Source organism: Hemiscyllium ocellatum, chromosome 20 (genome assembly GCF_020745735.1).
Source record: "Hemiscyllium ocellatum isolate sHemOce1 chromosome 20, sHemOce1.pat.X.cur, whole genome shotgun sequence".
Classification (NCBI taxonomy): Eukaryota; Metazoa; Chordata; class Chondrichthyes; order Orectolobiformes; family Hemiscylliidae; genus Hemiscyllium; species Hemiscyllium ocellatum.
In genome coordinates this window covers 35,392,142-35,410,496 of record NC_083420.1, presented here as the reverse complement: position 1 = coordinate 35,410,496, position 18,355 = coordinate 35,392,142, and the positions used below count along the sequence as shown (strand labels likewise).

The window sequence follows — 18,355 nt, the reverse complement described above, 5'->3', positions numbered from 1 at the left end:
CTGGGACTTTCCTGCTCTCTATATTTCATTACATCACTACAAAGGCCATGTTGCCAATCAGCCCTTAGGGGAATCTGTCATTTAATTTTTTTCATAAATTGACACTTTTTTTTAATGGACATTAGGTGACAAGTCTTAATCTGGCAAGGTGAAAAAGGGAGAGTGAGAAGATGAGGTTAGAGGGAGAGACAACAACCAGTAAAAAGAGAGAACGTGAGGGAGGAAAAGAAAGAGGGAAGGAGCAGATAGAGATGGAAAGCAGACAGCGAGGTTGGGGGAAAGAAGGATGGAATAGAATGGAGGAAGTGGGGGAGCAAGAGGAGCTCAGGAGGAAGGTAGGTAGGGTGAGTTTGAAAGAGGGATGGGGAGAGGGAGAAAAAGCTGGAGGGATGAACTTAATCATATCTACTTTCATTGACTTTCAAACTGATAACCTCAAGGCTATATGTGTTCACAAATCAATAAAAAAGGTTTCCATAAGACATTCTCCCTTGATGAGAGGATTAAGAATCATAAATGTGCCTCTGTCCCTGAACAACAGGAATAGTCATGATGACACAAATTACTTTTCCCTCCAAACCAACTATCTAGGCTAGTTAAGAACTGGTTCCTTATCTGTCCTGTCAGTAAATGATCAGTCTGATGGGAGGCAAACCACAAAAAACAGGCATTGAAACTGAGATTAGATTACTTACAGTGTAGAAACAGGCCCTTCAGTCCAACAAGTCCACACCGACCCTTCAAAGAGCAACCCATCCAGACCCATTACATTTACACCTTCACCTAACACCAAGGGCAATTTAACATGGCCAATTCACCTGACCTGCAGGCAGACACAGGGAGAATGCACAAACTTCACACAGACTGTTGCCTGAGGCAGGAATTGAACCCATGTCTCTGGCACTGTGAGGCAGCAGTGCTAACCATTGCGCCGCCCACAATATAACCCATTCCACAATATAACCCATTCCACAGAATGTATGGTGATAAGCACACTAACCCTTTAATTGTATCACACAGCCACTATTAAACTATTTAAAAGGTAAGGTACCAAAATATGGCACTCATTTTAAAATAATTTAACAAGGATCAGCTACACTTGAGATCAGATACAGCTCACATAGAGTCATAGAGTCACAACAAATGCAGAATTTCCCATTGACTTTCAAAGTAGGTTGTAGGTAGAAGGAGAAAAAATGGTTGTGGCAACAAATGTAAATAGATTAAGACAGGGGAAGATGTTAAATGCAGTTACCTCAGTAAACAGAAGAACGAGGGTGAGAGGTTGGTTTGTACAGACAGACCATCCAAACCGTGGTACACCTCACTCTAATCGTACCCACACTGTGCCTTTCTGATGCCCAGTTCTACCCTGATACCATGCACACACTGTACCGAGATCAGACCCGTAGTCATACAGCACAGAACCCGACCCTTCCATCCAACCAGTCCATGCTAAACATCATCCGAAACTGAACTAGTCCCACCTGCCTGCTCTTGGCTCATGTTCCTGCAGACCTTTCCTACTCATCAATCCATCCAACTGTCTTTTAAATGTTGTAATTATATGGCCATCCAGCACTTCTTAAGAAAGTTCATTCCACAATTGAACCACCCTCTGTGTTAAAAACAAAGGGAGCCTCAGATCTTTCTCTCAATCCCACTGCTCTCACCCTAACAATGTGCCCTATAGCATTGAAATCCTTGGGAAAATACAACTGCCATCAACTCTATCTGTAGCCCTTGTTATTTTATAAACTTTGCCTCTCAACCTGCTAGGCTCCAGTGAAAAAGTCCCAGCCTATCCAGCCTTTCCTTATAACTCAAACCTTCACCATCCTGGTAAATCTCTTTGGAACCCTTTCCAGCTTAATGATATTCCCATATTAACTGGACAGTATCCAGTGCCCATTCTGTCCCCATGCCCATGGTAAGTATCATGCCCACCCTGACTGTACCAATGCCAGTGTTACCTGTACCACTCCAGTCCTTTCTCGTAGTGCCTGTCAAAGAAGTGCGGCTCGGTGCCCAGTGCCCTGACCTCGGGGTGGACTCGGATGAACTCTAGCACCGCCCGGGTCCCTCCTTTCTTCACACCGACGATAATGGCCAGAGGCAGGCGCTTACTGCCCGGCCTGGGGGGTGTCTCGCTGACCCTGTCCCGCTCCGGGCTCCTGCCGCTGAGTGTCCGGTTAGGGGCTGCGTGCCCTCGGCCCGGGCCGTTGGGATGGGCAGAGTGGCCACAGTGCTGGGATCTCTGCAGCAGGTAGCAGGCTCGGTGCTCGGGGAAAGCCAGCGGCTTCTGCATGATGGAGTGGCCGCAGAAGATGAGGCTGTAACACAGGTAGGTGAAGGAGAGCGACAGGCTGAAGATGAAGACAAGCCTGCGCGTCCCTCTGGGTGGAGTTGGCACCACTCTCACCCCTAGTCTAGATGCCATGTCTCAGGGCAGCTGCTGACAGGGGCGCGAACATGATCTTGGTCCAGGAGCTCGGCTCCGGCTCTTCGGGCATCTGGGGCTGTGAGCACAGACTGAGGGCGGAGGAGCCTGGCCACCAGAGCAGGGACACTGCCAGGCTTCAGGGAGACAGGGCAAGGTCAGCTCCGGGAAGGCAGCGCTGTCCCCAACTGCACTTCGTCCGCTGCCTGCTCCCTGCTCCGTGCATTGGGTAAGGCAAGGAGGGAGTTGACACTGCAGGGGGAACCACACACCCACACACACACACACAGACACTACACACACCCACAGACACAGACACACAGACACAGACACACACACACAGACACACCCACAGACACAGACACACCCACACACAGACACACACCCACACACACACACACACACACAGACTCACACCCACACACACAGACACACACACACACACAGACTCACACACAGATACACACACACACAAACACACAGACACACACACAGTCACCTAGACAGACAGTCACACACACACACCAACACAGTTACACAGGTAGTCACACACAGTCATGGAGATAAACACATTCACAGAGACACACACAGAGACACACAGATACACACAGACAGAAACACACGTCCTCCCACACAATGTATCTCTCCCTCACATACACACTCCCCCTCTCACATAGACAGTCTCTTTCTGTCCCTCCCTCACACTTTCTCTCTCACACAGATACGCTTTCCTCCCTCAGATACTATCTCTGTCCTTGTCACACTGTCTCATAATCTTTCTCTCCCTCTTCCACATCCTCTGTCACCTCACTGACACTCACACACGTACACTGTCTCTTTCCCTGTCACATACACTGTCTCTCTCTCTCTCTCACACACACACTGCCTCTCTCTCACACACACTCTGTCTCTCTCTCCCTCACGCTCTCTCTCACACACGCATACCTCTCTCTCACACTCTCCCTCTCACACTCACACACAGTCTCTTCCTCTCACACACTCTCTCACACACATATACACTCTCCCTCTCTCAGTCTCTCTCTCTCACACACACTCTCTCTCTCAAACACACCGTCTCTCTCTCTCTCACACACACACACACACACTGTCTCAGTCTCCCTCACAGACAGACACTGTCACACGGGGAGCTCCCTATCATTCCCGGATTCTGGCTTTGCTTGCTAACCCGGTCAGGGCACCGCATTCAGACGTTTGCTTTCCTCTCTCCTGGCTCCGTCTCCCTCCTCCTGGATTTTTTTCTTTTAAACTCCAAAGTTGTCCAGGAATACCGATGCAGAACGGGCTGAGGTCTGAATATTTAAACGCGCCGTCCTCCGCTCCCTGACGTTCGCCGCTCGCGTTATCTTACGCCTCTCGTTATCAAACAGGGAGAATGTGTACAAAATCCCAGAGTCCACAGGTTTGAAAAGCAGCACTGTCGGCCAGGGACTGCCGCCTGGACTCAGGTACGGTCTCCCCTCCCAGCACAGCCCACAGAGGCTGCAGGAGGAAGCCTAAGGGCAGGGAAGCAGAGGATCGGGAAAGGACTGCGATTTGGGGTTATCGGGGGATCTGAAGAGATGTTAGAGCAGTGCAAGGGATTGTCACCAGAAACGGGAGATAGTGAGAGCTGGGGGAAAGGGTGGCACATTAGAGAGGGAGAGATGAGGGAGAATTAGGATGGACCTTTGGATGAGAAGAAGCTTTGATCTTTCTTAAAGGGTGGCTTCTACTGGAACATTTCCCCCCCACTCTCTACATCTGTCACTGTACCTTCACAACCTGCTCCTGCCACCCATACTGTGCCACTTTACTGAGTGCCTGCAGATTGGCTTCACTCAAAAAGACTGGGAAAGCCTTGTGGGGCAGATGGGGGATCTGTGTCTCTGAGGTAGACTCTCTGGGTTTGAATCACCCGCACTGCTGATGGCTGTGATGGGGATGTTTGTTCCATGGTGAACCAGGATGGTCATCATGTGATAAATCTTTCTGGTCTGTCTATGACATGGTTAGCCATGCTAGTACCTGACCAGCTCCAGGGTCAAGGCCTCTTCCAGGAAAACCCTAGCTGTGGAATAGAGGTAAGTATGTTCTTTGCCTTCCTCACATGACACTATTAGATTAGATTCCTTACCGTGGGGAAACAGGCCCTTCAGCCCAACCAATCCACACTGACCCTCTGAAGAATAACTCGCCCAGAACCATTTCCCTCCTAACATTATGGGCAATTTAGCATGGCCAATTCACCAGACCTGCACATCTTTGGATTGTGGGAGGAAACCGGAGCACACCCACACAGGCACAGGGAGAACGTGCAAACTCCACACAGGCAGTCGCCCGAGGCTGGAATCGAACCTTGGACCCTGATGCTGTGAGGCAGCAGTGCTAACCACTGTGGAAAGAGCAGAGAAAAGCAGGAGGACAGTATTAATTCTTTGGGGCACATCCTGATCATTAGTATACACAGCCATTATTCCCACCATCCATCTGCTCCTCCTAATTAATGAGATCCAAACCTAACTGACTCATGTGGAATCTTGCTGAATGTTTATATAACTTCCACAGATACTCACCTATCTACTACATTCTTTAGAAATATCTTCTTTATGGGATGTGTGCCTGGGCCAGTATTTATTACCCATCAATTGAGAAGGAAATGGTGAGCTGCTTTGTTGGACTGCTGCAGTCCTTGTGGTGTGACAGTGCTGATATGGAAGGGAATTCCAGGACTTTGTCCCAGTGATGCTGAAGAAACAGCAGTATATTTCCAACTCAGGATAGTGAGTGCCTTGGAGGGGAACCCCGAGGCAATGTGTTCCCATGTTTCTGTTACCCTTGGACTTCTCAGTTGGAAAGGTCATGGGTTTTAAAGGTGTCGCCAGTGTAAGTTGCCAGAGTACATTTTGCAGATGGTACCCCCTGCTGCCACTGTGAGTTGGGGAAGACAGTGGATGGCAACATTAATTCTAAAATTTTGACTAGCATTTTTTGACATGACTTACCCATTCCAATTCTACATGGCTTTTCCTGGCAAACTTATATTTGCTCAAATGCTCAGTAACAGATTCCAATAACTTGCCCACAACTAATTTTCACCACTCCTATCCTTCTGAAATGATAGCAGTAACATTGGTAGTTTTCCAAACAATGGGACCAATTCCTGGATTGGGACAGTTTTGGAAGACTAACAAATCAATAATTTCAGCACTGACTCAGACAGAAATATCTGGAGCCTGAAGGTTGGTCAGTTTTTAATGATGCTCATTACCATTTTTAATTTACAATGAATCCAGTTAGTTCTTCTCCTTAATTTATCCAGTTAAGGGAGACATGGAGGCAAGTGTCAAGAAGAGGAGATGTCGTTGAGGGAAATGAAGCTTTAGAGTACAAGGGTAAGCATTTTGGAGAGCATGAAGGTGATCAGAGAGCATGGGAATTAATTAGAATGGTGAGATCACAGAGAATGTCATGGAAATGGATTAAGGAGGGAGGTTTATGATTGTGATTTGTGGTTTCTGTTTTCCATTCTGCTTCTGATGAATCTCAGTACAGTCAACTTAAAACTAAATATCAGAAATAGAAAATTAGGAAATTTCAAATCAAAAAGCTCCCTTTTGTTCAACATAAGATTAATTTCATTATCTTGTTATTTCTAGCAACTATTCTCCTCCATGTGAGAAAACACAATGATATTTTGTGGAATTTGATATAGTTGTAATCTAATGACTTGTCAGGCTACTTAGAGTCATAGAATCATAGAGATGTACAGCATGGAAACAGACCCTTCGGTCCAACCCATCCATGCCGACCAGATATCCCAACCCAATCTAGTCCCACCTGCCAGCACCCGGCCCATATCCCTCCAAACCCTTCCTACTTAAAAGGCTAGCTAAGATTTGACCACTTTGAGTTGGGACTGGAGTCACATATAGATCAAATAGGTGGACAACGATTCTTACTTCCCTAACAACTGAATGAATAAGGTTGGATTTTTCTGACTAGCCATTTACTTTCAGGGTAATTTAGTCTCATGCCATAATGCTGATATAAACTCTTGCTGGTTGAGATGGTGATGCACCACAATAATGATCAATCCTCCCCAGCTTAGCAAGTGTTGCACTACGGGATCCTGCAGCCACTTCCACATTTGTCCACAATGGCTTCTCTCCTCACCACCTCAGTCTCATGTAAAAGTGATAAATCAGGAGTATCAGGTCCAGACCCTGCCTTTCTATGCACAGAAAAATATCAATCAATGGGCTTTTCTGTCTGCAAGCCTTTGTTAGGATTCAGGCACATGGGATGTTGACAGTGTAAAGTCATAGTCAACATGCACAAGTGGTAATCCAGCAAGTACACATAATACACCATTTAATGGGATTTGCCTTGAATGAAACTGTTTGACTTTATATCTTGTCAGAAATGGTATGTTTATTTGTTCATTTTAATTCTCAACGATGCACCCTCTTGTGACAGAGTGGAATCACTGCAAAAATAATTCAATATAGGAACAGGAAGAGACCATTCAACCCTTTATGACTGCTCTAGCATTTCACTACACCATGCTTGATTTGTATTTTAACTCTTCTCACCTGCCTTTACTTCATATCCTTTGATACTGACCAACAAACATCCATTAGTTTCAGCTTTGAAATTTCCAGTTGATCTCCAGCAGCTCCAGCTTATTCTGGAGGGGGGAGGCAGGGAGCAAGGAGGGAGTCCTAGGTTTTCAGTGCCCTTTGGATAGAAAATGCTTTCTCATTTTGCAGCTGAAGTTTTGACTCCAATTTGAAAATTGTGTCTCTTATTCCATATTCCTTCACAAGAGAAATATTTTCTCTCTATTTTCCCTCTGAATCCTTTTAACATTCTAAACAACTTGATTAGATCTCCCCTCAACCTTCTAGACTCTAGGGAATGGAGAACAAATCAATGTAACCTTACTATATAACTTAACTCTTTCAATTCCATCATGTTCTAATGAAATCTAGGAAATACTTTCGTTGATCATTTCTCTCACTTTGCATTAATGACTATCCATCCATATCTCCCCCATCACATCGTGGGAAGCATCATTTTTCAGGCATTGCGGCTCAAGTATAGCACAGAGCAAACATTTACAGGACAGCTCAGTCAAGTACTGCATGAGTCAGGTACAACTCAACTCAGAACAGCACGTGTTAGGTACACAGATTGGGTATAGCATGGAGTGGGTAGAGTCAGATTGTGTACAGCATGGGTTGGGTACAGCACAAGGTGGGGACAGCAATATGAGCTGATTAGCTTCTGGATGGATCAGAGCAATAGAATGCTATTGTTGCTGGAAATTTGGAATTATTCTCTAATCCATGTGTTTATTGCAGTATGAATCAGGTATGGTATAGGTTAGGTATAGCATGAATCAGACACAGTTTGAATCAGGTACAGTATGGGTCAGGTACAGTGTGAGTCAGGCATAATATAAATCAGGTACAGTGTGTAGCTCAGGTCTAGTGTGGGTCGGGTACAGTATGAGTCAGGTCTAGTGTGGAGATTAAAGTGGGGATGGAAAAGCACAGCAGGTCAGGCAGCATCCGAGGAGCAGGAGAGTCAACGTTTCAGGCAAATGCCCTTCATCAGGAATCCTGATAAAGGGCTTTTGCATGAAACATCAATTTTCTTGCTCCTCAGATGCTGCCTAACCTGCTGTGCTTTTCCAGCGCCGCTCTAATCTTGACTCTAATCTTGACTCTAATCTCCAGTGTCTGCAGTACCGACTTCCGCCAAGTCTAGTGTGGGTCAGGTACTGCATGGATTAGGTTTTGTGAGGGTCAGGTTCAGTATGGGTCAGGTCTAGTGTGGTCAGGTATAGTATGGACCAGGTGCAGTGCTGGATAAGTTGATGGATTAACATAAGCCCAGAGAGAGAGAAAGAGGTGGAGAGAGAGAGAGAAAAAGAGAGAGAGTGCTCCTGTTATGAAATGTTTGAAGTCTTATTGAACAGACACAAGGAGGTACGGCTTCAGTTTAATGCCTCATCTGAAGGATGGTAACATTAATGCAAAGACACATTCCCAACCCCCCATCTTAGAACAGAAATCATTGCATTGTAACAGTGGATGTTTAACTGAGGCGAGAATTGAATTATACAGCAGTGCAGTGTAATAAAGCTTATTGGGGAGCAGGTTCAGCCTTGCTGTCAGAAATGGTGTCAAGAGGAAGGCTAGGTAATTTGAGTTTAATACCTTGAGATGCTCTACACACAGACAGAATACTGGAAAAAGAAGATTTGCAAAGATTGAAGAGATAGTGAAAATCAAGTTGAAACCGGGGATATTGGAGATTGGGAAGGAGTGATTGGGCAATGAGTCAGACGGATCAAGGCAGTGGTATGATAGAGGTGGTGAGTGGAGGAAAGGGTATGGGTATTCTGAGGAGTGGGTAAGGGGAGATCTGTGTAGGGAGCGGATTGGAAAGGGAGAACGAGTCAATAGAGAGACGGATGGCGTGGGGGAGGGTGGAATGGGAGATTGAGAGAGTGGAAATGGGAGATGGTGGAAAGAGACGCAGAGGAAGGGAACCAGGAGATGGAGAGAGTGAGAAGGAAGGGGAAAGAGGGATTAGAGATGGGGAATGGAGGAGTGTAGGCAGGGATAGGGAAAGGGAGGGTAGGGACAGAGATGGAGGATGGAGCCTGGTTGCCCATTGGCAGGAGAAGAGTGGGGAAGGTGGAAGTCACCATGGGAATGACATGCATTAGTGCACTCCTCTCCCTTCAGTCCAAACATCTCTTCCAACCCTTAAATCCACATCATTCTTGCTGTGTTCTTAGTCTTAAAATACAGAATATATTTCCCCCAATATATTCCATCCTTCACCAGAGACAGTTGGCTGTCTGTTCTGAAATTGGACAGGTTTTGGTGGTATCTCTGACTGGCAGTATTACTTTGGATCCCGCACCACAGAGAATGGGAGTCTGTTCAGGTAAAATTCCATGTAAGGCCTGCAGAAGATGTCAGTCATGACAACATCAAATACGTCTTTGTGTTGAACATTTTGAGTTCCTCTTGCATCTTCACTGGCCAGTCCATGTTTTAATTTAATTTATATCGTCATTTTCAGGATCAAGACAACGAAGTAAAATAAATTAATGCAAAAAAAAAGTGTTACATAATTTATGGCAAATGTTCACAGTGATTATTGGTCAAAAAAACAAAGGAGCGAATATGACAGCCATTAAAAACAAACTATAAATAACACTATCTCACTCTAACACCTTCTGTACAGTCAGTATCACTATAACCCAGTCTAACACTATCATTGTACCCTTTGGGAGGGGTGGGACTCTCTGCTTTGACTACTTGAGGCCCTCCATGGTTCTCAGACATGCTGACTGAAGCTATTGGATGGCAAGCAGCTGGCATCTAAGACAAACATCTCTACAGCATCGGTGACAGAGTGTCTGTGCTGTGGCGATCCTCATTCCTTCTCTGCCTGTCCGTGTACAGCTCTTGTAACCTCTCAGGAATGTAGCACTTCAACCATGTGGCCATCCTCTCAGTTGGGGAGCTCATGCACTTAAATCCCTCGAGCACATGATGTGGAGGTGCTGGTGTTGGATTGGAGTGGACTAAGTTAAAAATCACACCAACACTGGATTATAGTTCAACCAGTTTATTTTGAATTACAAACTTTCAGAGCACTGCTCCTCCGTCAGGTAGCTAGCCCTACCCTACTCGCTACCTAACGAAGAAGTCAACCTGTTGGACTACAACCCAGTGTTTCGTGACTTTTACCCTTGAGCACATGCATTGCACGCGCCTCGTCATTGTTTGTTCAAGGCTTTATAATTTCTTATGGATCTCAGACATTCAGGAATTCATCTGTTGCTGAGGTTTCAGTAGTACTCACAACTTGTGACATCCGAGACCAAGAATCTACACCCGTACAGCATGGCTGTGTCTGTCTTCCACGTCCAAACTGGCCTCCGGGCTGCCACAGTCTTCTCTACCCCCTCAATTGTGACAGGGCAGCCTATATCGAGTCCGAGCCAGCTGGACTGTGCACGCCAACATGGGGACAAAGCTGAACGTGCCTGTTAAGTCTCCTCACCCCATGTATGGCTTACAGCTCCTCCACCATGACAGTCCCTGTGGGAAACTCAAAAACAGGGGACGAGAACTTGAGCAACGGAACAGTTGCCTAAACACAGCTGGTCAACTAGATGGCAGGGGTGGGAAAGTGACAGTGCACATTGGGCAGGAGATTCCTTCATGCCTCTCACCTGACTCACTGTAACACACGGTATAACAGACTCTCACTGTAACACACGGGATAACAGATTCACTGTCACACACGGTACAACACTCTCACTGTGACACACTATATATCAGACTCACTGTGACACACTGTATAACAGACTCTCACTATGACACACTGAATAACAGACTAACTGTGACACATGGTATAACAGGCCCAGTGTGACACACTGTACAACAGACTCACTGTGACACACTGTATAACAGACGCACTGTGACACACGGTATAACAGACACACTGCGACATACTGTATAACAGACTCACTGTGATACACTGTATGACAGACTCATGATGACACACGGTATCCCAGACTCACTGTGACACACTGTATAACAGACTCTCACTATGACACACTGAATAACAGACTAACTGTGACACATGGTATAACAGGCCCAGTGTGACACACTGTACAACAGACTCACTGTGACACACTGTATAACAGACGCACTGTGACACACGGTATAACAGACACACTGCGACATACTGTATAACAGACTCACTGTGATACACTGTATGACAGACTCATGATGACACACGGTATCCCAGACTCACTGTGACACACTGTATAACAGACTCGCACGGTGGCATATGGTATTACAGACCCACTATGACACACTGTATAACAGACACTCACTGAGACACACTGTACAACAGACTCATGGTGATTCATGGTATAACAGACTCTCACTGTGACACATGATATAACAGACTCACTGCGACATAATGTATAACAGATACACTGTGATACACTGTATAACAGACTCATGGTGACACATAGTATATCAGACTCATTGTGACCCACTGTATAACAGACTCTCACGGTGACACATGGTATAACAGACCCACTGTGACACACGGTATAACATACTCACTGTGACACACTGTACAGCAGACTCTCACTGTGACACACTGTATAACAGACTCCCTGCGACACACTGTATAACAGACTCTCACTGTGACACATTGAATAACAGACTCACTATGACACACTGTATATCAGACTCATCGTGACATACTGTATAACAGACTCTCACTGTGACACACGGAATAACAGACTCACTGTGACACACTATAACAGACGCACTGTGACACACTGTATAACAGACTCACAGTGATTCACGGTATAACAGGCTCACTATGACACATTGTATAATGGACTCTAACTGTGACACACAGTATTACATACTCACTGCGACATAATGTATAAAAGACTCACTGTGATACACGGTATAACAGACTCTCACTGTGACACATGGTATAACAGACTCACTTTGACACACGGTATAACAGACTCTCACTGTGACACAGGGTATAACAGACTCACTGTGACACACTGTATAACAGACTCTCAATATGACACACTGTATAACAGAAGCACTGTGACACACTGTATAACAGACCCACGGTAACACACTGTATAACAGACTCACGGTGACTCACGGTAAAGTGACTCACTGTGACACACTATAAAAGACTCACGATGACACACAGTATAACAGACTCACTATGACACACTGCATAACGGACTCTAACTGTGACACAGGGTATAACAGACTCTCACTGTGACACGCGGTATAACAGACTCACTGCGACATACGGTATAACAGACTCTCACTGTGACATATGGTATAACACACTCACTGTGACACACAGTATAACAGACTCTCACTGTGACACACTGAGTAACAGACTCACTGTGACACACAGTCTATCAGACTCTCACTGTGACACACTGTCTAACAGACTCACTGTGACACACGGTATAACAGACTCTCACTGTGAGACACTGTATAACAGCCTCACTGTGACATAATGTATAAAGACTCATTGTGTCATTGTTTGTCTGTACTACAGTGTGTCACCGTGTGTCTGTTACACAGTGTGTCACAGTGAGAGTGTATTATACAGTATGTCACAGTGAGTCTGTTATACAGTGTGTTACTGTGTGTCACAGTGAGAGTGTGTTATACAGTGTGTCACAGTGAGTCTGTTATACCGTGTATCACTGTGAGTCTGTTACACAGTGTGTCACAGTGAGAGTCTGTTATACCGTGTGTCATAGTGAGTCCGTTATACTGGGTGTCATCGTGACTCGGTTATACTGTGTGTCACAGTGAGTCTGTTAGACAGTGTGTCACAGTGAGAGTCTGAAAGACTGTGTGTCACAGCGAGTCTGTTATTCAGTGTGTCACAGTGAGAATCAGTTATACCGTGTGTCACAGTGAGAGTCTGTTATACAGTGTGTCACAGCAAGTCTGTTATACAGTGTATCACAGTGAGACTTTTATACATTATGTCGCAGTGAGTCTGTTATACCGTGTGTCACAGTGAGAGTCTGTGATACCGTGTATCACAGTTAGAGTCCGTTATACAGTGTGTCATAGTGAGCCTGTTATACTGTGTGTCATCGTGAGTCTTTTATAGTGAGTCACTGTGAGTCTGTTATACAGTGTCGCAGTGAGTCTGTTATACAGTGTGTCACAGTGAGTGTGATATATAGTGTGTCACAGTGAGAGCCTGTTATACATTGTATCATAGTGAGTCTTTTATACGTTATGTCGCAGTGAGTCTGTTATACAGTGTGTCACAGTGACAGTCTGTTATATAGTGTGTCACAGTGAGTCTCTTATGCAGTGTGTCACAGTGACAGTCTGTTATACAGTGTGTCACAGTGACAGTCTGTTATATAGTGTGTCACAGTGACAGTCTGTTATATAGTGTGTCACAGTGAGTGTGATATATAGTGTGTCACAATGAGAGTCTGTTATACAGTGTATCATAGTGAGTCTTTTATACATTATGTCGCAGTGAGTCTGTTATACTGTGTGTCACAGTGTGTCTGTTATACAGTGTGTCACAGTGACAGTCTGTAATACAGTGTGTCACTGTGAGTCTCTTATGCCGTGTGTCACAGTGAGTGTGGTATATAGTGTGTTACAGTGAGAGTCTGTTATACAGTGTGTCACAGTGAGTCTCTTGTGCAGTGTGTCACAGTGACAGTCTGTTATACAGTGTGTCACTGTGAGTCTCTTATGCAGTGTGCCACAGTGAGAGTCTGTTATACAGTGTGTCATAGTGAGTCTTTTATACATTATATCGCAGTGAGTCTTTATACTGCGTGTCACAGTGAGTCTGTTATACTGTGTGTCACAGTGTGTCTGTTATACTGTGTGTCACAGTGACAGTCGGTTATAAAGTGTGTCACAGTGAGTCTGTTATACAGTGTGTCACAGTGAGTCTCTTACGCAGTGTGTCACAGTGAGAGTCTGTTATGCCGTGTGTCACCGTGAGTCTTTTATAGTGAGTCACCGTGAGTCTGTTATACAGTGTCGCAGTGAGTCTGTTATACAGTGTGTCACAGTGAGTGTGATATATAGTGTGTCACACTGAGAGTCTGTTATACATTGTATCATAGTGAGTCTTTTATACATTATGTCGCAGTGAGTCTGTTATACAGTGTGTCACAATGTGTCTGTTATACAGTGTGTCACAGTGACAGTCTGTTATACAGTGTGTCACTGTGAGTCTCTTATGCAGTGTGTCACAGTGACAGTCTGTTATACAGTGTGTCACAGTGAGTGTGGTATATAGTGTGTTACAGTGAGAGTCTGTTATACAGTGTGTCACAGTGAGTCTCTTATGCAGTGTGTCACAGTGACAGTCTGTTATACAGTGTGTCACTGTGAGTCTCTTATGCAGTGTGCCACAGTGAGAGTCTGTTATACAGTGTGTCACAGTGAGAGTCTGTTATACAGTGTATCATAGTAAGTCTTTTGTACATTAGGTCGCAGTGAGTCTTCATACTGTGTGTCACAGTAAGTCTGTTATACTATGTGTCACAGTGTGTCTGTTATACTGTGTGTCACAGTGACAGTCGATTATAAAGTGTGTCACAGTGAGTCTCTTATGCAGTGTGTCACAGTGACAGTCTGTTATACAGTGTGTCACAGTGAGCCTCTTACGCAGTGTGTCACAGTGAGAGTCTGTTATGCCATGTGTCACCGTGAGACTGTTATACAGTGCGTCACAGTGAGAGTCTGTTATGCCGTGTGTCACTGTGAGTCTGTTACACAGTGTGTCACAGTGAGTCTCTTATGCAGTGTGTCACAGTGAGAGTCTGTTATGCCGTGTGTCACTGTGAGTCTGTTATACATTGTGTCACAGTGAGAGTCTGTTATAAAGTGTGTCACCGTGAGTCTGCTATACAGTGCGTTACCGTGTGTCTGTTATACAGTGTGTCACTGTGAGTCTGTTATAACGTGTGTTATCATGAGTCTGTTATACCATGTGTCTCCATGTGTCTGTTATACAGTGTGTTACAGTGAGAGTCTGTTATGTAGTGTGTCCCAGTGAGTCTTTTATACTGCGTCACAGTGAGTCTGTTATATCGTGTGTTAAAATAAGTCTGTTATACCGTGTGTCACAGTATGTCTGTTATACGTTGTGTCACAGTGAGTCTGTTATACAGTGTGTTACCGTGTGTCGGTTATACAGTGTGTCACAGTATATCTGTTATACAGTGTGTCACAGTGAGAGTCTGTTATGCAGTGTGTCACAGTGACTCTTTTATATTGTTTGTCACAGTGACTCTTTTATATTGTTTGTCACAGTGAGCCTCTTATACAGTGTGTCACAGTGAGAGTCTGTTATACTGTGTGTCACAGTGTGTCTGTTATACATTGTGTCACAGTGAGTCTGTTATACAGTGTGTTACCGTGTGTCTGTTATACAGTGTGCCACTGTGAGTCTGTTATGCCGTGTGTCACAGTGAGAGTCTGTTATGCAGTGTGTCACAGTGAGTCTTTTATACTGTGTGTCACAGTGAGTCTCTTATACAGTGTGTCACAGTGAAAGTCTGTTGTACAGTGTGTCACAGTGAGTCTGTTATATCGTGTGTTACCATGAGTCTGTTATACCGTGCGTCACCGTGTGTCTGTTATACATTGTGTGATAGTGAGTCTGCTATACAGTGTGTCACAATGATTCTGTTATACAGTGTGTTACAGTGAGTCTGTTACACAGTGTGTAACAGTGAGAGTCTGTTATACTGTGTCACAGTGAGTCTGTTATACAGTGTATCACTATGACACACTGTATGACAGACACACTGTGACACACTGCATAACAGACTCTCACTGTGACACACTGTATAACAGACTCACGGTGACAAATGGCATAACTAACTCTCACTGTGACACACTGCATAAGCGACTCATTGTGACACATTGTATAACAGACTTTCACTGTGACACACTGTGTAACAGACTCACTGTGACACACTGTTTTACAGACTCTCACTGTGACACACTGTACAAGAGACTCACTGTGATACACATTATAAAAGACTCACTGTGACACACTGCAAAACAGACTCTCACTGTGACACAGTGTAACAGACTCTCATTGGGACACACTGCACAACAGACACTCACTCTGACACACTGCATAAAGAATCTCACTGTGACACACTGTATGACAGATTCACTGTGACACACTATATAACAGCCTCACTGGGACACACTGGATAACAGACCCAGTGTGACACACTGTATAACAGACTCACTGTGATACAGTATAACACACTCTCACTGTGACACACTGTGTAACAGACTCACTGTGACACACTGTATAACAGACTCTCACTGTGACACACTGTATAACAGACTCTCACTGTGACACACTGTGTAACAAACTCATGGTGACACATGGTATAACAGACTCACTGTGACACACTGTATTACAGTCTCTCACTGTGGCACACTGTATAACAGACACACGGTAACACACTGTATACCAGACTCACGGTGACACAAGGTATAAAAGGCTCACTGTGACAAACGTTATAACAGAATCACTATGACACACTGTATAACAGACACACGGTGACACACTGTAGTACAGAAAAACGGTGACACACTGTACAACAGACACTCGGTGACACGTGGTATAACAGACTCTCACTGTGACACACTGTATAACAGACTCACGGTGACACACGGCATGACAGACTCTCACTGAGACACACTGCATAAGAGACTCACTGTGACACACTGTATAACAGACTCACAGTGACACGCAGCATAACAGAATCTCACTGTGACACACTGCATAAGAGACTCACTGTGACACACTGTATAACAGACTTTCACTGTGACACGCTGTATAACAGACACACTGTGACACACATTAGAACAGACTCACTGTGACACACGGTATAACAGACTCTCACTGTGACACACTGTATAACAGCCTCACTGGGACACGCTGGATAACAGACCCAGTGTGACATACTGTATAACAGACTCACTGTGACACACTGTATAACAGACTCTCACTGTGATGCACTGTGTAACAGACTCACTGTGACACAGTATAACACACTCTCACTGTGACACACTGTGTAACAGACTCACTGTGACACACTGTATAACAGACTCTCACTGTGACACACTGTATAACAGCCTCACTGGGACACGCTGGATAACAGACCCCGTGTGACATACTGTATAACAGACTCACTGTGACACAGAATAACAGACTCTCACTGTGACACATTGTATAACAGACTCATGGTAACACACTTTATAAAAGACTCACTGTGACACACTATATAACTGTCTCTCACTGTGGCACACTGTATCACTGACACACGGTAACACATGGTAAAACAGACTGTCACTGTGGCACACTGCATAAGAGACTCACTGTGACACATTGTATAACAGACTCTTACTGTGATGCATTGTGTAACAGACTCACTGTGACACACAGTATAACAGACTCACTGTGACACAGTATAACACACTCTCACTGTGACACACTGTGTGACAGACTCAATGTGAAACACTGTATAACAGACTCACTGTGACACACGGTATAACAGACTCACGGTGACAAATGGCAAAACAGACTCTCACTGTGGCACACTGCATAACAGACTCACGGTAACACATGGTATTACAGACTCTCACTGTGACACACGGTATAGCAGACTCACTGTGACACACTGTATAACAGACTCTCACTGTGACACACTGTATAACAGACTCACTGTGACATACGGTATAACACTCTCACTGTGACACACTGTGTAACAGAGTTTCACTGTGACAAACTGAGTAACAGACTCACTGTGACACACAGTATAACAGACTCTCACTGTTACACACTGTGTAACAGACTCACTGTGACATACGGTATAATAGACTCTCACTGTGACACACTGTATAACAGACTCACATTGAGACACGGTATAACAGTCTCTCACTGTGACACACTGTATAACAGCCTCACTGGGACACGCTGGATAACAGACCCCGTGTGACATACTGTATAACAGACTCACTGTGACACAGAATAACAGACTCTCACTGTGACACATTGTATAACAGACTCATGGTAACACACTTTATAAAAGACTCACTGTGACACACTATATAACTGTCTCTCACTGTGGCACACTGTATCACTGACACACGGTAACACATGGTAAAACAGACTGTCACTGTGGCACACTGCATAAGAGACTCACTGTGACACATTGTATAACAGACTCTTACTGTGATGCATTGTGTAACAGACTCACTGTGACACACAGTATAACAGACTCACTGTGAC

At 44.8% G+C, this 18,355-nt stretch overlaps 1 protein-coding gene across 1 annotated transcript in view; it reads right to left on the bottom strand.

Moving 5' to 3' along the window:
- LOC132825600 (heparan sulfate glucosamine 3-O-sulfotransferase 2-like) overlaps window positions 1-2,440 on the bottom strand; it is a 78,824-nt gene extending 76,384 nt beyond the window's left edge. Inside the window, exon 1 of the mRNA XM_060840982.1 lies at window positions 1,974-2,440. Within this exon, the coding sequence (XP_060696965.1) occupies window positions 1,974-2,440 (467 nt within the window). The remainder of the gene's footprint in view (window positions 1-1,973) is intronic.
- Between the last annotated feature and the right edge of the window lie 15,915 nt (window positions 2,441-18,355).